General features: G+C 37.9%; 1 protein-coding gene across 1 annotated transcript in view; it reads right to left on the minus strand.

The window, feature by feature from the left end:
- Nucleotides 1-20,165, minus strand: part of itga1 (integrin, alpha 1) — a 209,114-nt gene that overhangs the window by 126,425 nt on the left and 62,524 nt on the right. The window contains 4 exon segments of the mRNA XM_028805627.2: nucleotides 5,898-6,046; nucleotides 7,913-8,040; nucleotides 13,810-13,924; nucleotides 16,130-16,218. Of these exon segments, the coding sequence (XP_028661460.2) occupies nucleotides 5,898-6,046; nucleotides 7,913-8,040; nucleotides 13,810-13,924; nucleotides 16,130-16,218 (481 nt within the window).

Below are 20,165 nucleotides of genomic sequence, written 5' to 3' on the forward strand. Positions count from 1 at the left end.
GCCAATACCACTCGACAAACCCCGGCAGATGATGCATTTATGATGAAGCAGAACCAAACAACTGTTTTCATTGTATACCAGATCTTTTTGTTATAATGTCAAATAGACGTATGCAATGTAAAACTAAAAGGTAAAAAAATGGTTAGGTGGCAGAGTTTCTTTAACCTTTTTTTTTGTTATTTTAAGATTTCTAATTCAATCAATTAACTAGAACAGCACTGATGTATACGTCATAAACAGTCAAAAGGTGCTTCTTTTTTGTATAGTTTCATACACTTCAGAGATGTATTGAATGTATTCAAAATATAGATGCAAAAGTTTATGCAAGCAATGACGTGCTAAAAGCTTTTTTACATCCCAGGTTACACAAAGAAAAAAATGATATGGACACAGTGAATGCATTTTAGAACTGGTGAAATGAATAGTCAGTTTACTTATGACATTACCACAAATTGCTACCAGCATTGCAGTTAAGCAAATGTTGGGTTCACCTGAAAAAATACAAAAAGTAAGCATAATCTATGTCCCACTAAGTGCTAAAATTAGCTAAAGCTAACTTTTGTCATTTTTGTTCATAAAATGTAATCGAAAATACAGAAGGCACATACTGTATGAAATCATAATTACAACTCATAGTTTGTTAGCATAAATGAATTTAAGGGCATCAATATATAGTTCCAAGAAATGTTAGGGACTCAATTCATCAATTCTAGTTACATCCATGAAATGATTACAACTGCTGTACATAAAGGAAAAAATTAACAAAATTGTCAAAAAAGCAAGATATTTTCTAATTCAATGTAAACTAATTCAAATGTATAATATAAAGTCTTGAAAATTAAAGCAAAACATAAATTATGTTTTTGGTACAGCTACTTAAATCTATAAGACAACTACTAGCACAAAATTAGCACAAAAATTGTGTGAACCAAGCAACTTAAAATGCAACGCAGAAATGTATTTGGTTCTGAATGTGTTAGTCAGAAACTCATTTAATAGAGAAAATAAAGTGACAAATACATTTGCAATAAATATTCAAAAAGCAAATGAAAAGTGCCCTGCGGTGGGCTGGCACACTGCCCGGGATTTGTTCCTGCCTTGCGCCCTGTGTTGGCAGGGATTGGCTCCAGCAGACCCCCGTGACCCTATGTTAGGATATAGTGGGTTGGACAATGACGGACTGACGGACTGACTGACAAATGAAAAGTAAAATCCATTGGTGCCACCTTACACGTGTTTGATCGATACAACCTGCATTTGGCTTGTTGTAGTATGAGACAGTGGCATGGCACTGTCATGGCACATGGCTTGTTGTTTATGTACTCCGAGGCATGTTTTTTTTTTTTTTGTAATGTAACTGCGCACCAGCCTCCCATGAAAATCCAGTGTCCTCTTCTAAATTTGCCCTGGTGCTAACCTTGCATTGCAGTAGAGTTATGTGCATATTGTTATATGTGTTGTAATTTTCACAAGCACAGGAGCGGGAATGTCAAAAGGGTCATGTTTGCAGTGCATTTTTATTTTATTAATCTGCTTAATAATATTAATGCTGTTCAAATTCTGATACTTTTCTGCACTGACTCAGATAATAAGGTTCTCAAGCAATACAGTATGTTAAACTCTGATTTCTGTGTAAGCAGGCAAACTCATTGAAATTAGCGTTTTAGTACATGGATGACCAATAAAATAATTATTAAGATAAAAAAAGTCAAAGATAATTATTAGGGCCATAACTGTCTGTTTGTACTACTATTGTTGATTATTATAAAAGGTTAAACTATTTGCAATATACAATAAAACCTTGGATTGCGAGTAACTTAGTCTGCGAGTGTTTTGCAAGATGAGCTAAAATTTTTAATAAATTTTATCTTGATAAACAAGCGACGTCTTGCAATGTGACGTTTGCTGAGCATCACGTGATCACAACTGAGCTGATGGTTCTTCTCTCTCTCGCTGCGGGATTGTGGGTAATCATCTCCCATGCTCGGTCTCAGTCAGCGTGCCTCACTCATATAGTGAACACTTGTACGAGAGTAAACTGTTTACTATAGCATTGTAACCACGTGTGTGTGCTGTGACGTGTGAGTCCCCGTCTTGCACCCCAAAACATGAAGCTGAGTCCCAATACTTTAGCGACACCATCTTTATTCAGCTTGAAACAGGAACAGCACGGTTATTTATTGTAGCAGGATCTGCCACTCTCCTATACACAGACACAGCAGTCAGGCAGGGTCATGGTCAGGTTAGTGGCCAAGTAATACTGTGCCCTGCATTTATAATTTTTCTTGTATCACCCATCAACGGCAGGCGCTTATAGCATGTCCGCAATATTTTCGGATTCGCTTTTACGGCAAACTGCTACAGCGCTGGGAGCCTGCGGTTGCTTCAGGACGCTCTTCCGTGTGTCGTCCTATTGGGTGGAATCCCAAAAGAGTTTAGAAACCTTACAGTGCATAAAGCATTTTTTTTAATTTTGTATCCAAGTGTAATGACTCTTCAGGCAAAAGGAACTGTCATTGGATAGGTTCCTTGATAAAGTCGCAAATTAAGAAAAAGATTCCAGTGAGCCGACAGATAGCAGGGATTCCGTTAGTTAGAGTGAAACTCGTCCTACACAATAACCCTCCTCTCTCTCATCTCCCTCACTCCAGCCATGATTCTTTTCAAAGGTAAAGTGCAGTTTAATTTGTTTTATGTATTTTACTTTATATTTTGTATTAATCATTTTTATATGAATAGTTTTAGGTTGTAGAATGAAGCATCTGAGTTTCCATTATTTCTTATGGGGAAATTCGCTTTGATATACGAGTGCTTTGGATTACAAGCACGTTTCCTGAATGAATTATGCTCACAATCCAAGGTTCCACTGTATCTTCCAAATTTAGAGTGAAATCATTCATTTATCATTAGATGTGTTGCTTATTTAATATAACCATTCGCTTCCTTTCGCTGACTTTGGTTTTATTTTTATGATCTTGACCTTTTTCTTAATCCAACCCTCTAGTGTGACCTCCATACTTTCAACTATTTCAACCTTAAGGGTAGGTATAATTAATTATGCTGGGGTATGTACCGTACTTAATAATATTCCACAAAAAGCATGTAATACTGCAATGACAACTGTATTCAATTACACTATATCTACTCTATATATATAAAATCCTAAGCCTAAAAGTGCAACAATTTTATGTGACGTCTTATTGTCACGTTTTTTGTCACGCTTTAAATCAGGCTTATTTTAAAACCTACATATATATGTTTGGTATCATTCGTTTCAGAATTTATCGAACTTTAATGTGATGTTGTTAGATTTTCAGATTCTTATTCTGTTTCTAAATTATAAACTATAAAATATCAAGAGCTTATGTCCCGCGAGACAAGACTTTGTGCCAGGACATTTAACCATGCCTGGGGCCGGAAATAAATGACAAAGAGTAGATGACAAAGACTGCTGCTGTACAAGCTTATAAATGTTCGAAGCGCCGCAGCACGGCAGCAGCAGCAAGCCAGCAACTGATCAAGCAAAGAGGAGGTAAAAAAAAAAAAACTATTTGTTTCCCATTGTATCACCGTTTAAGAGGGGGTTTCGGAGAAGTGACTGCGTCTCCTTGGTGTGCATTCAGCCCCCCTCTTCACAACATGAACAGCAAAGATGCGAAGTGGCTGGCATGTAGCGCAGGCCAGGGGGGTTGGCGAGCAAAGCAAGCAGGGAGTCGCCCCCTAGTATCTATATAAAAGGACAAAACATCTGGCATCTGTGCCCAGGCGTAATTTCATCTGGCATCCACAAGAGGGCTACAATGTCTGATGAACAAAGACAATAAGAAGCACAAAGACAGAGGGACATAAGAGCTGGTATATCTGGTGACCAGAGGTTCCTAAATGCACAAAAAGATCAAAACAGATGGACTTACCAATGAACCATTGTGCCCATTTTAATAAATGGGTGTTTCTCTATGCTAGTACTAATATAAAATGTGTAGGCAATATGGAAAAATAAATTTTATATTTAATATTTGGAACAGAACTCAAACAGCCCTTTCTTCAAGATCAATTCCAGGAAAGCCTCCAGAGATAAAAAGGTGAAAGGCCATCCTAAGCTGACCCCGTGCTCTGACCTCTAAAGGTCATGCGAAAAGATAGTTTCCCTTTGGGGATAATGCAGTGTAACAAATACCAAAAACAAATAAAGCAGTCTGCATGTACGTGCTGTACAAACATGCAGTGTCCACAGTTCTGACTAGATGATGTGAATGTGATGGCTCAATGATGATTCATATTCAATTCACAAGTGTATCCATGGAAATGCCCCACAATATCTTAAAGAACTCCTTATATTACAATCCACTACAAGAAACCTCCATTTTACAAATACCCACCGCCTTTGCCCCCTTGTGACCAAACTTCATACAATGGGTGACGAGTCTTTACAGTCGCTGCTCCACGGCTCTGGAATGCCCTACCAGAGAGCCTGAGAACACAGCAGATTGTGGGCTGTTTTAAAAAACAGCTAAAGACTTTTCTATTTAGGAAAGCTTATTAACAAGAATGCTATAATTATTGTTGTTTTATCTCTGTTTTTATCTTGCCTTGCCTTTGTTTAATCTTTTTATCTTGCACTTTGAGATTTACTGCTAATGTAAAGTGCCCCTATAAATAAAATGTATTATTATTATTAATATGTTCAATTTTTATTGTGATTTTATTGGTGATTACACTGAATATTTCATGATGTGCTTTAAACCACACACACACCCAACACCAAGCACACAGTAGGGACAATTTAGGATCGCCAATGCACCTAACCTGCATGTCTTTGGACTGTGGGAGGAAACCGGAGCGCCCGGAGGAAACCCACGCAGACACGGGGAGAAATTGTCGAATAAACATTCCTCAAAATTATGTTAATATACATGTGCAGAGTTTTGAAATTTGATAGTTATCAATTTTAATGCGCACAATGAGTGCTGCTGTTTGTGTGCTTGAGAATTAAACTTGTATATCTGAGTGTTTATAAGTTCTGTATGTTATTAATGTCTGGTTTAGATGAAAACATATACTGCTTTTCTCAAATGTACAATAGGAGCACTTGTAAAAAAACACTACTGCAATAACTATGAACCCGATTACTTCAAAATATGTATACCTCTTCAATGGGTGAAAAAATGCATATTTTATCAACAGCCTATTTTACTAAAAAAAAAAAACACAATTAATAATAATATGCAGATTGGCAGCCTAACATAATAATTAATTGACTTACAAGCTTTTGAACATTTGCATAACATTTCACTTTATAGTCTGAGGTCTTAGGGGTTTTTTTGATTTGATATACTTTATTAATTGTTGAGGGACAATTGCCTCTTTACATGACCTTTGGTGGTCAGAGCGAAGGGTCAGCCATTGTGCAGCGCCCTGGAGCAATTTTCAGGTTCATACTTATAATAATTATAATACTCACTTATAATACTATTAACCTAAAAGAAGTCACTGGCAGCCACTTTCAGAAGCTTTCTGTGTTACTACTACACTTTACTTTCTTATGCAATTTATTTAATGTATACCAGCTTATATAGTAATTATGATTTTAGAGAACAGAAGTTTGCATCTATTATTTCTAAACACAATTTATGGCAGACCAGCAATACATTAAAAAATTAAAAAGTAATGAACTGTGTTTTAATATCTAGACAAGCTGAGATATAAAATTCAATTTAAGTTAGAATAACCATATATGGCTCTTATGGTGAGAGCGATATTAATAGTGTATAAGTAAGAATGCAAACTTTGCTGACTCTGTGAACACTGATTCATAATACACTCCCGCCATATGAGGATTACACAGCTATATACTGTAGTATGAGGTTTTAATAAAGCAATTAAAAGTCTGAACTTACCTAGCAGTGTCGATGCCAAGTGCTGTCATAGTCCTATCTCCGCCTCTCTGCTTAATTTGTTGTGCTGCTTGCAGTATATCGTGAGTATTGTTAAACTGGCTTAGATTAAAAACATGACCCACATCCGATCCATACTGAACAATTCCAACCTGCAGTAAGTGTAACTTCGAGTTAGAAAGAGCAAAATTTCACAGTTTTCCAGATAGTTTACACATTATTTTTGAGGACACATATAAAATTATTTTGGTTGAGGAATGACTAAAAGTGTTATTAGCGGCACAACTACAAATGCATGCAAACTGCCTTATAGATGTATTTAAAATAAATTGCAGTACTTATCATATAGTGACAAAAATACAAAGACTGTTTTTTTCTAAATGATGGCTAGAATAAAAGTCATAACTCTTATCAAATATAAAAATAAGACACACAGGGAAGAAGCCTATTAGTGTGGTCATCTCAGATAAGAAATGAATATAGCAGAACTGAACAATGTGACTTATTTACTTTCAAATGATTTTTTTTTCTTTCTGCTATCTTGGATTGTAATAAGAGAACAAAGCAATAAATAGATGGATAAATGAATAAATTATATTTAATGGAAGAGGAAAGAAAAGAGAAAAAGATGACAAATACATATTAATAAATAATTAATTACAGAAAACGGTACAGGAAAAATTAGCTTTTTAAAAGTGCATTAAATGCCGAGTGCTGAGTAAACTAAACATGATTTCATTTTTCAACCTGAAAAAACTCATTCTAGCAAATTTGTTTGCAGTGCCGAGAAAATGTAAATAAGAATGAATCAAATGATTAAGCTGATTAGCCATTCATAAAGTTACGTTGCTTGCAAAGGTCTACTCCATACTTTGTCTCTGCAATTTAAAGCATTCATGCAAGGCAATATTTGAATGCCATGTACTGTAAGGGCAAATGGAAACTGAATATTTTTCATTGGCCCAAATTTGTATGCTATTTCTACATTTGGATTCACTGCTAGGTAAGACTTATCTGAATTAACATTACTTGAAAATAAAATGCATGTGCAACATTTTCTAAACGGTCTTCTTCCTCTTCATCTTTGACCATTTCAATGTGGGGTCGATGTGCTTGATTAACCTTCTCCAAACAGCTTGGTCCTGAACCTCCTCGCCAGTCAAGTCCTTTTCCTTCAGATCTTCTTTTACTTTATCCATCCACTTCTTGTTTAGCCTCCTTTGCTTTCTCTTCCCCTGTACTTTCAAACTCATCATTCTTTTGTCCACATGTTCATTGTCTCTCCTCATCATATGTCCATACCACTTCAACCTAATTTCCTGTACTTTCATAAATATCTCTTCTTGTACCTCTGATTGTCTCATTTCTTGTTTAGATATTTTTTTGTAATGTTATATGTCCATTTCAAAATTCTCATTTCTACCACATCTAACTTTTTCTCCCTGTGTTCCTTTTATGTCTCAGATCCACACATCATTTCTGACTTTACCACTCTCGTAAAAAACATACCTTTAGCCTTCACCTTAATTGTTCAGTCACATAAAAGTCCTGACACCTTCTTTCAATTGTTGTTTTGGGTTATCTCTGTATTTAGTTTTTCACCTTGGGCTACCACTGATCCTAGTTATTTAAATGTATCCACTCTTTTCAATAGCTCTCCCTGCAGGCTAACTTCTGAAACCCATCATCATTTAACTTCATATATTCTGTCTTCTTCCTATTTATCTTCAACCCTCTATCTTCCAAAGCCCTTCTCATTCTTACAACTTCCAAACTTCCACTCCACTTTCTCTTTTCTGGTGCTGCACAACACAAAGTCAGCAGCAAAAAGCCTACACCAGGGAGATTGGTCTTTTATCCCATGACTCAACACATTCATTACCAGATCAATGTGGTAAGGACTTAACAAACATTTTCTAAACAGTGCTGAATAGTACCTGTAAAGAACTGACCAGTCTCAATAAGAGTTATGTGACAATAGCATAGTGCTTACAAATGTGTTCAATAGTTACACTTACTTGTGACTGATTAGGCCCAATATCTATATTAGCCAATAATTTTTTCAGGAAATCAATAACACTGGTCCAGGGATAGATGCTGTTAGAGCCATCAAGAACAATCACTATATCAAGCTGAGTCTTACATTCTGAAATACAAGCATACCATAAAATTAAATTTGATGGAAACTGAAATTATAATTATTAATTGTATTCAAGGCTATGGGTTACATTTTTAATGAGACTTCTAAAGAAAAAAATGCATTCAATCTGCAACAAGGAAAGCATAAGTACGTGCATGAACTTCAACACACATACACATATGAACACAAAGAGCACACTAATTAGGTCATTCTAAATCCGCTTTTCTTTTGTTTTTTATATAACGTATTAATTAGAGAGTAGTTGAAGACAAAATCAGGTGAATGAGAAAGTGCTGTCTCAGCCACGTCCAAGGACAGGAAACATGATGATGACCATTGTCACCCCTGGAAGATTCTGAAAGGCATCCCTATTACATATAATCAATAGAATTCCACATATTAAAGTAATCCACTGTGCCATCCATGATTCTTAGGTGTGCCATTGGATTTAATTGCTACAATTGCTACAATTTCACAACTTTATCCTTAACATGCTCCTGTCATTTATGACTTACTGTAGCCCTTTTTGATATAGAAATGCTGTGATGTTTTAATTAATTTTTCAGATATTACATGTGTTACAGAAAACCTACTTCTGCATATAGGGCAAAATTAATTACAAATATAAAACGCAAAACATAGTTGACTTTCACCCCTTTCCTGTCAGTATTTAGTAGATACACAGGTCTCTACCTATCAGTTTTGCATATCTGGACACTGCCATTTTCCCCATTTTGCATTATAAAACCGCTAAGGTATCTATCAGGTGTGGGGATCAGGAGTGAACAGCCATTTTCAAGTCCAGCCACAAATTGTCAATTGGATTAAGATGTGGACTCTAACTCAATCACTCCGGGACTTTAACACTGTATGTCTGTTTGTGGAAATGTTCTGAAATATTTTACTATGCACTAAGATAAGTTGATAGACTTGTCTGAAACACAGCAATAGCTCCTCTGACATACTGTATACTGTACCTCTCATTATCTTAGCTTTTGCTAAACAGACATATTCAAATAAACATGAAGAAGCTTTTATGGTGCATATGGTAGGTAGTGGATTTTAACAACTTAAAATAAAGTGCCAAATACATTACCATTGTGAAATGTGCAAAATGTGTAACTCAGATAAAAATAAATCTGTCTGCACCTTGATTTGAGCTTTTGCACTTATTAATAATGTACTAAATTAATATCTATTAAAAGCTATCTAATAAACTCCTTAATCTTATTTTATTTCAAGAAAAAATGTAACAAAGTATATGTACGCATTGCAGCAGAGTTATCATTATCTGAAGTTTTTGCTCCGCACTGTATATCAAATTAATTTAAGTTTAGAATATTAATAGTGATAGGCTACACTACCTGTACACAGGTGTGCATTAAATGGCTTTACACTGTGGTACCTTTTTCTGAGCATTATGCACTAGACAATACTGCAATGAAATGTTTAAAATATTTATATAAAATTTTAATCAGATGAAAAAAACAGCTTAAAAAGTGTGTGTGTTTGTCTGGTTTCTATGTCTCTGTCATTCCAAAAGATGGCTCATCATAAACATTTTTAGTAGCAAAATGCATTGCACTTGTCACTTCAATAGATGGTGCAACACAAACTTTAACACTTGTTTTACAAACCCCATTCCAAATGGCAAATAACAGAGACATATGCATTGTATGGTGTACTGAAAACATTATCCCTGAGGTCTACGTTGGTGGCTTAGATTTCCACCCACCTTAGACGAGTAGCACAACTAGCACTAATTAACTCAACTAAGTCAAAGTTTCAGGAAACTGAGTTTGAACCCAGTGCTATCAGTGATTTCTTTTGAAATCTATGTGGTGTTTCATCAGGTGCGCAGGTTTTATGTCACATCCTTAAAATGCTCAAGATAAGTTGATTGCCAGCCATGAATAAATGTCCTCTGCAATTTGACTGTCCACATACTTGTACCACCTTGCGCTCAATGCTTCCAGAATTAGAATGCCACAGTCATGTAAAGGAATAAGTAGGTGCAAAACTAACAGGGAAAATGATGTCAGTTTAAAGAGGTTTTTGAGTGCTAACAGGACTGGTCCTTTATTTAACAAATGTATACATTCCAAGGCATATACTATGATTACAAGTTGGAGGTACTTATAAACATTTCAAGGACAAATAAATCTACTGCAGGAGGCAGACCCTTTAGTTTAACACTCCCAAACTATGGTATGCTTAATTTACTAATATAAGGTCTCAACATTTAAATTCCGGATAAAAACCTAATAACTTTAGCTTTGCATAACCTTACTAGAGCTGCAGATTAGGCTGATCATTCTATTGTAACATCTTGTTGCTGCGTCTTTAAGTAAAAGCATAAAAACATCATTACCAGCTGTTTGTGACCCTTCCCTATTCTCTCTTTCTGCTTGATATGCTGACATGGTGCTGGGTGCCACTAATACCCTGACCAAGTCACTGTGGTGACAGAAACAGAATCGTTACATTTTACTACAGTTATCAGGCTTAGCACATGGCAGGTTACACTGTAGGATGGGGCACTAAAGTGTGAGTGCCACCAGGTATCTTATGTCACCTGAACTGAGACTTGTATTTGTAGCAGATGACTCCTCGGGGTTTCTTTTCTCCAGGAATGCTGTAAAATTGAAATTTTTACTTTTTTTTTCCTGGCGATAGCTTTTGTTAGTTGGATTATTTGCCAGCTAATTTGTAAAAAAAAAGGAGCCACTCTTGAGTTATTCCCCAAACTTAGAATAATTACATCAAATCTAAATTATCAAAATACAACATCCTTATTACAGAAATATGAATATTAGTATATACAGTATAACTAAAGTTCCCCTTAAACCTGTAGTGCAAATAAGGGCCTTGCTGATATGATTCTCTGTCTGTGACTATAAAATGGGGTGCCTCTCTAGACTGTGCTACAAAGGCTACATTTTTTCCTGTCTTCTCTTACCACTCTGTATGACTTCTGTTGTCTTTCTTGTCCTGACTCCCCTCATAAATCTATATTCATTTCAGCATTTTGTGTAAGCTTCCTTCTGTTTCACTTTTTGACAAGTCCCAGAGCTATTTTTGGTGAGGGCTGCAGCCATATAGTTAGCATCTCAAGTTTTTGTTTAACCTTAAAACATAGGGGCTCCCTTTTGACGCAGGATCATACCACTGTATCAAATGCCAGGTTTTCGGACCTCTAGCTCTAAAATAACATATTTTCACTTATGTTTCACTTCTTTTCTTTTCATTTTGGTGTTTTTGCCTGTATCTTTTCCAGGGCATACCACACACGCCACCCCACTGGTTTCAAATACCTTCAATGTCATGACAACTTATGTTACCCTTGTACTGTCTTTCCACTATGCTGTATCATGTTGGGATAATTGCAATTACAGTCCTTACATGGTACCTCTCTAATGTCACACATGCATGCCTAGGAGACAACTTCAAGGTTTGTCCACTTGTAATTCCACCCCAAGCCATGGGTTCTCCTCTCCTCCCTTCTATACTATACAGTAATCCCTCACCTATCACGGGGGTTACGTTCCAGAGCCCCCCGCGATAGGTGAAAATCCGCGAAGTAGCGACCTATATTTATTTTATTATTTATACATATTTTAAGGCTTTATAAACCCTTCCCACTTTCTCACTCTCTTGTTAACCTTTCCCACGCTCTTATAAACACTTCCTATGTTCTTAAACACTTTCTGCATTCTTAAACACCGCAGACCAACACTGCACACTGCACGCAGCGATCAGACGTCAATGTGTCTGCACTCGCTTTGTGAAGGGGGGCAGCTGAACTGACGCCGAGCAGATATGGACTTTGTGCTGCTTCTGCCAAAATGCCTGCTTGTCGCTCTGCGCGTTCGGAAGGAGGAGTGTGTGTGTGTGTGTGTGTGGGTGTGTGAGAGCTGAATGCACCTTCGCTCAAACCCCCCCTCCCCGGAAGTGCAGTATGCTCCTGCCACTTCGCATTGTCAAGGGGGTGGGGAGCTGAATGAACGCTAAGGAGAAGTGGACTTTGTGCTGCTTGTCGCTCTGCATGTCAATAATTTAAAAGCCTGTACAATCAGGCTTTTAGGTGTACATCACCTATTTTCCTGTCTCACTGTCTTGTCTTGCGTGAAGTTAAAATGTTTTATAATAGTGAGATGTTACTCATATCCTTAGCCCGACATCCACATATCATATGTGTTAACAAAGTGTGTTTTATAAGTTTACATGTGTTTAAAGCATGTGGGATGGGTATTTTAAGGCTTAAACTATAAAAATGTTTATTTATATGGTCTTTCTATATCGCGGATTTTCTCCTGTTGCTGATGGGTCTGGAACATAACTTCCGCGATAGACGGGCAATCACTTGTATTTAAAAACCCGCGAAGTCGTGAATCCGCGAAAAGTGAACCGCGAAGTAGCGAGGGATTACTGTATTGTGATAAACCCAGGGCGTCAGCAAGCCCCAAACCCCAACACGAACACACTTGAACAGTTCCGGGTTCAAATAATGGAAGGTTTTTATTAGAAATACCTCCAAAATGTAACACAAGCACAAACACAGGTCTTCCTCTCGCAATACCTCCTTTCTCCCTACCGCACTACCCTCCTCCACTGAAGCGTTGCTCCACTACCTCCCAGCTCTGACTTGCTTGAATAAGGGAGTGCGGTCTCTTTTATTACAGACCTGGAAGTACTTCCGGTGCCAGGACAACTGCTCGATGAAAGCATTTCCGTGTCTCATGGAAGTCCATAATATGGAGCTTGTCTCTCTACAGCTCCCTCTCGTGGCACCCAGTGAGACCAGCAGGGCTGCTCTGCTGGACTATATTTCCCGCCATGCCCTGCTAGCTTGGTACTGTGCACTGACCTCTGGGGCTGCTGCCATCTAGCATGTTAGGTGAATAAAAAATCTCCAGCAACCTCTTCTCTTTTTAATGGGCTGTTAGTCCACCATTTCCAGTCCTTTCTTCCAGGTCTGCTCCCTCTCCTGGCCGGGATGCCTGTCCAGCCCGTGTGGCATCTACAACATCTAGAAACCAACAAATTGTGGGCCTATGACATTACTTCCGGTTCTGGATGTCCTGGACCCATCCCTTCCACCTCACCACCTTCATAACTGGCACCACCGCCATCTTTCTCCAGTTTAATTGGAGACTCACATCTGGAAAGACACTCATGATACGTTAACTCGTGTTTGTTATGTAGGGTTTGCCTGTGGGTCCCTAACTCTTTTTCTGTGTTTCTGTGCTATATTTTCACTGCATAATACCAATAGCAAATTTTAAGAATCTTTTGTACATCTGAGTCAGTTCACAGTATGAGCATGCTGCCGCACTATATTCATAAATCTGTATAACCCTTTTTCTTCAGTAATGTTGGTTTTATAAGAAAATAAATTGGCTTTTTCTTATTTTGTAGGATAAACTATTTTCATTTTGATGAAAAATGAAGCTTGTGGGGAAAGCTTGAGTTTAGTTTTGTACAACTGAAATATCTGACTGGAGAGCTCTCATGCAAGTGTAGATGAGGTCACTAGACACATCATCCCCATAAAAGCATTCTGTTTAAAGGATGTTTACATTACATCAGTCCAAACATTGCAGCGAGGTGAGCCAATACTGGTAACGGCAGGACGAAGTGGATAAAATCCTTTCCCTAAATTGGCAATGAGAACAACTTAGAGGAAAGGTTTACAAATTTTTGGTTACATCTTTGCTCACATTTATCTTGTTGTATACTTAGTGTTTTCCAAAACACACAAAAGAAATTCCTTACCTTTCACAGCAGGCGCAACAGAGTTAATGACTTTGAAAGAGGAGCTGACATTTGAACAAATACCAGTGGTGTAGTGCAGGCTTCCACACCTATAAGCATACAGTGGTCCACATGCCTATACAAATAAAGTACATGGTTAGACGGGCACAGATATTCTTTTAACAGTCAAGCTTATGCAGGAATTTAGTAAATAATGACACACAGATTAAATGTTATAATTGTGATTATTCTAAAATACTGGACATCAATCTTAAAAATAGTAATGCACTGATTTTAAAATGACTATGAAAATGAAATATAACATCACCTAACATTGTCAAATCCACTTCATATGATTTATGGACGTAGCAGGCCAGATCGTGACAGCCCTGCACAGGTCCCACTTGCCAGTTTTCCTACCCTGCACATCTTGCGAACACAGAGAGAATGTGAAAAACCTCATTTGGATCCATGAGAGAGTAGCACTCCCTAGGGTGACCTTCATCAATGAAATTATATGTATAGTCTTGAATATGGATGGTTAAAACTAAAAAACTGTTTTTTAAACCTCTTAATCATTAAATTAAGGCTTATATATGCAGAGTGTAATTAGTCACTAGGGTACTGTAAATTATCCCTTTGCAACTGAGAGTGTTGCTTACATTTAATTTGGTTACTTCTAAACAATAGTGGGAAGGGTGGGAAATAAAACCGGATAATTAAATATGTGGTACTGAGGAAATAAATATGAAACAACTGAATTTGAACATACAGTAGTCCTTAAAGAATGCTTTGAAAAATATAACTAGCTCTTTACATGAAAAAAATAGTTTATAGCTTTTAACATGGTAGAAAAGGAGAGGAAAAAATAAGAGTTGTAAAACAACCACATGTGTATTGTCAATTTGGTGAAATTTAGTAAGCTGCCCTGAATAGTAGTTTCATCCACTGTTCACTATATGGCATGATGGGAAGTGTTTTGTGTATACTGCACCATTCACCTGTGCAGAGTGCCTGTCAATAACACTTGCAATATGTCACACCCCGCACATCCTCTGTTCACTTTTCTATCAAGACTAGAGCACCTAGACTTCATAACAAGATCAGAGATGCATCAGTGCCATGTCTTCTATGCTCATTTTATAGATGTTTTGTTTCAAATAATTTTTTGGGCTGTTGGTGAAGCATGGTTGTTATCATCATAATAATGATTATCATCAGGATAATCAGCAGGAACAAGACAGAATACATGTGTGTGAATGAGAGGGAGGTCAGTGGAATGGTGAGGATGCAGGGAGTAGAGTTGGCGAAGGTGGATGAGTTTAAATAATTGGGATCAACAGTATAGAGTAATAGGGATTGTGGAAGAGAGGTGAAAAAGAGAGTGCAGGCAGGGTGGAATGGGTGGAGAAGAGTGTCAGGAGTGATTTGTGACAGACGGGTATCAGCAAGAGTGAAAGGGAAGGTCTACAGGACGGTAGTGAGACTAGCTATGTTATATGGGTTGGAGACGGTGGCACTGACCAGAAAGCAGGAGACAGAGCAGGAGGTGGCAGAGTTAAAGATGCTAAGATTTGCATTGGGTGTGACGAGGATGGACTGAATTAGAAATGAGTACATTAGAGGGTCAGCTCAAGTTGGACAGTTGGAAGACAAAGTCAGAGAGGCGAGATTGTGTTGGTTTGGACATGTGCAGAGGAGAGATGCTGGGTGTATTGGGAGAAAGATGCTAAGGATAGAGCTGCCAGGCAAGAGGAAAAGAGAAAGGCCTAAGAGAAGGTTTATGGATGTGGTGAGAGAGGACATGCAGGTGATGGGTGTAACAGAGCAAGATGTAGAAGACAGAAAGATATGGAAGAAGATGATCCGCTGTGGCAACCCCTAATGAGAGTAACCAAAAAAAGAAGAAGAAGGTGAAGCATGATTACTGGCACCCTTAAATTCACCTTTTTAAGATCTTCTAATGGATCAGATTTTAAGTAAAAAAAAGGTAAAAATTGACAAGATAAAATAAAAAATGCAATTTTAAAGCTTTAGTTTCTTAAGGGTGTGTAGAGTTTTGATAGTCAGTTTAAACAAAGAAGTATGCAGTAAAACTGCTAAAATCAACATTTACATCTAACAAAATCAACATCTTAACACATTTCTTTATCTATCTATCTATCTATCTATTTCACTGTTGCACAATTCATTTTGGATTACAATTTAATCCTTGCTTTCTACTATCTTGCAAACTCAGACTAAGAAAAAAGCACATTTTTTATTACCTGTTCCATTATTCAGTAAGATTAATGAAATCTATAAAGGGATGTGAATAAAATTTGCAAATGTTTTCTCTTACCAGAAATCCCCCATTTGGGTTTGTGACTAATGTGGTTCCAAGCGTCATGTTTTCCTTGACCTCAGTAACATTAGGAATTGTTGTAAATTCTGGAATTAAACACAGTTTTGTCTGTCAATCTATGGGACAGTTTCACTATAGCATTTTTAACCAACTCTTCTATTGAAGATTAGCAAGAAAAATGCAGGATTCACAAAAATAAATATTCAACAATAAAGCTCAAAATATAAATATGAAAAAAGTCAAGATCACAAAAATCCTGTATCACCCACTCTGTATCACCATCCTTCTGAAAAGTCATAATCAGATAAAAAGAAAATATTTAAACATAAGATGCTAGGACACACCAATGAGAGAGCGGTGTATCCAGACAACAATCCATGGGGATGAGAAGATTAAGGAGCGTGGCAACAAAGATCACAAATCTTCAGATCAACTGCATCACGATTTCACATTTAGCAATATTTGGGGTTGGCATGCCATCAACCCCCCTGCTGAAAATTCACTAAGAGCGAGATTGAAAAGAGAAGCTTCCCAGGGAGGACAACATGGTGGGATCAACCACTTTCCAGTGAAAGGCTAGAACTGACTTGACATCAGTCATGCCCAGAGAGATTAGTCTTCATTTGGGTGGAGAGATAGACAAGAGATGTTCAGGATAGGGTAGATATGAGGATTGTAAGGTTAATAAAGTGGGTAGCAGTGAGTAAAGAGGAAAAATAAGACCCAAAAGCAAAATCCAATGGACACTCCCCAGAACATATGTAAAAATGTGCCTGGGATATTAGCCTGACATAATTGGCAGTTTGTAATTGAAGCCAGACCCACGGTAAAGGACTTGCTGGGGTTATGTAGAGATGATAAATAACCTTAAATTAAATATCTCTAGAGGAGGCACAAATATTCCTGAAAACTGGTCTCAAAGAAAGAGCAGTTATCCCATCACCTGCCAGACAGAATTAATAGGTAAGGGTTTGTAAGATGCCTCGTATTGGAGAGTGTGTATTGCTGAGGCCGGCATCAAGGAAGATAGAGAATTATCACAGCTCCAGAGAACATGTGAAGTGAGAGGAGAGGGTAAAAAGACATTTCAAGTCTTAGGAACAGGAGTGAGAATAACAAAGTTCTTCCTTAGAGATTAGAATGGACAGGGCTTCAGATTTTTAAAGAGGTGAAATGCCTTGAGAGGCAAAGGAGAAAAGGAAATGGGGTTGCCATTGACATAAGGCTGGTTTATTAAAAACTGAGGCATGGCAGTGCCAAAATACACAGTGGCCCAAGAGAGTTTCACCATAAAAAAGTGTGAACGGCATCAAAAGTCTTGTTCCTTCAATAATCCCTGATCATGTTTATTGAATGATGTAACATGTTTTTGTGTGTGTTTAAGACAATAGAAACTGGATTTGTGACAAACTGTTTTCATAAATTTGTGATGCCTTACATATTACAGAACTGGATGTGATTGCTAATTAATCAAAGAGATAATTACAGATCCCTTAATCCTGCATATGATTAAGTGGGGAGAGGGAGTACAGGAAGATGAATAGACAGCTGCAGTTGTTTAATGTTGATACTCTGGTAACCAGATGCCTTAAATAGAAACTGTTGCAGCCAACAAGCTGATCCTTTTCAAAGCATTCTTGCTCTGAAGACAAATGGAGGAGACCAAACAAACTGACACTATCACTCAAAGATTTTCACTCAGTCAGTTTCATGTCATAGTAAGGGATGCAGTAATGGAATTCAATTTTCCTGATAATAGTCTCTGGTTTCTTCTGAAGAATTCCTTCAAATAATCTTCATTCAGGGTTTCCTCCTAGCCCCTCTAATGGGATGTCTAACTTGATGCCCTAACTTGCTGAAATAGCTTTTTCTACAGTTCAGGGAAGAAGTAAAGTAACTCCACTCCAAGGCTCATTTGGATTTTTGATATCCTCCTTCTGCCAGATCTACAGAATAACCATATTTTAGCTGCTTGTACTGTTAATCTCATTCATTCAGTCAATGCACAGACTTATACTGTAGTTGTGAATTCAAACACATATCCAACCTTGGCTTCTTAGTTACAAGCTGACAGAGATGGGAGTAGATTCATACCTGGTCTTATGGATCGTGGACTATCTTATAGACAGACCTCAGTATGTGCGTCTCGGGAACTGCAGGTCTGACATTGTGGTCAGCAGGACAGGAGCGTTGCAGGGGACTGTGCTTTCTCCGGTCCTGTTCAGCCTATATACATCGGACTTCCAATACAACTCAGAGTCCTGCCATGTGCAAAACTTCGCTGGTGACACTGCTATTGTGGGCTGCATCAGGAGTGGGCAGGAGGACGAGTATAGGAACCTAATCAAGAACTTTGTTAAATGGTGCAACTCAAACCACCTACACCTGAACATCAGTAAAACCAAAGAGCTGATGGTGGATTTTAGGAGGCCCAGGCCCCTCATGGACCCCGTGATCATCAGAGGTGACTGTGTGCAGACGGTGCAGACCTATAAATACCTGGGAGTGCAGCTGGATGATAAACTGGACTGAACAGCCAATACTGATGCTCTGTGCAAGATGGGACAGAGCCGACTATACTTCCTTAGAAGGCTGGCATCCTTCAACATCTGCAATAAGATGCTGCAGATGTTCTATCAGACGGTTCTGGCAAGCACCCTCTTCTACGCGGTGGTGTGCTGGGGAGGCAGCATAAAGAAGAGGGACGCCTCACGCCTGAACAAACTGGTGAGGAAGGCAGACTCTATTGTAGACACGGAGCTGGACAGTTTGACATCTGTGGCAGAGGGACGGGCACTGAGCAGGCTCCTGTCAATCATGGAGAATCCACTGCATCCACTGAACAGTATCATCTCCAGACAGAGGAGCAGCTTCAGCTACAGACTGCTGTCACTGTCCTGCTCCACTGACAGACTGAGGAGATCGTTCCTCCCCCACACTATGCAACTCTTCAATTCCATCCGGTGGGGTGTAAACATTAACACTATACAAGATTATTGTCTATTATACTTGCCTTGCACTCTCCACCTTGCTTTTTTTTAACTTGCACTGTGTTTTTATTGCTCTTTAATTAATATTGTTTTTATCAGTATGCTGCTGCTGGAGTATGTGAATTTCCCCTTGGGGATTAATAAAGTATCTATCTATCTATCTATCTATCTATCTATCTATCTATCTATCTATCTATCTATCTATCTATCTATCTATCTATCTATCTATCTATCTATCTGTAAATAAATATCTTTGTCTATGGACTCATGCTTACCTTTCACTGTCCATGTCTTGCACAATATCCATATTCCATTGCTGCACAAATTTATATGTTAATCTAACAAAATCTTTTGTAAATATCCTGAGGTACTTAAACACCTGTATTTCTGCCAACTCACCAGCAAGGAGAGAAAATCACAGTTCTTTCTCAGGGAAGCGTGACTTCAGATATAGATGTGCCCATTCTCATCTTGATAGTGTCACACTTGTTGCAAACCAGCACGATGTATAAACAATTACAATCAGATGAAGTCAAGTGATAAACATCTTCCTAAAATCATACAGATTCATCCCTCATACCTTTAAATAGAACAATCTCTAAGCCTCATATATGCCTTAATATATTGTTTATAAAAATCTAATCTGATCTGATCCAGTAGGCATGAATGGTCTAGCCATAAAACTACCAGGACAATTTCTGGTTTCTCCGTGAGACGTCCTATTGGGTCACAAGCTAAAAGACAAATTGAAGTGAGAACAAGAGAGAGAGAGAAGTCACGCCCTGAGTGGCCTACATTGCCTTATTAATGCACCTCTCCAATCTCATGATTCTACTAATCCCTTGAGCTGTTTCCCACTGTCTAACCTAAACATTTGTGGAGCAAAACAAAAAATCGGGAGAAGTGAAATACACTTATCACCCACAACATTAAAACCACTGATAAGTGAAGTGAATAACATTAATCATCTCATTTCAGTGGCACCTGTCAAGGGGTGGAATATATTAGGCAGCAAGTGAACAGTCACTTCTTGAAGGTAATGT

This window comes from Erpetoichthys calabaricus, chromosome 7 (assembly GCF_900747795.2).
Source record: "Erpetoichthys calabaricus chromosome 7, fErpCal1.3, whole genome shotgun sequence".
NCBI lineage: Eukaryota > Metazoa > Chordata > Cladistia > Polypteriformes > Polypteridae > Erpetoichthys > Erpetoichthys calabaricus.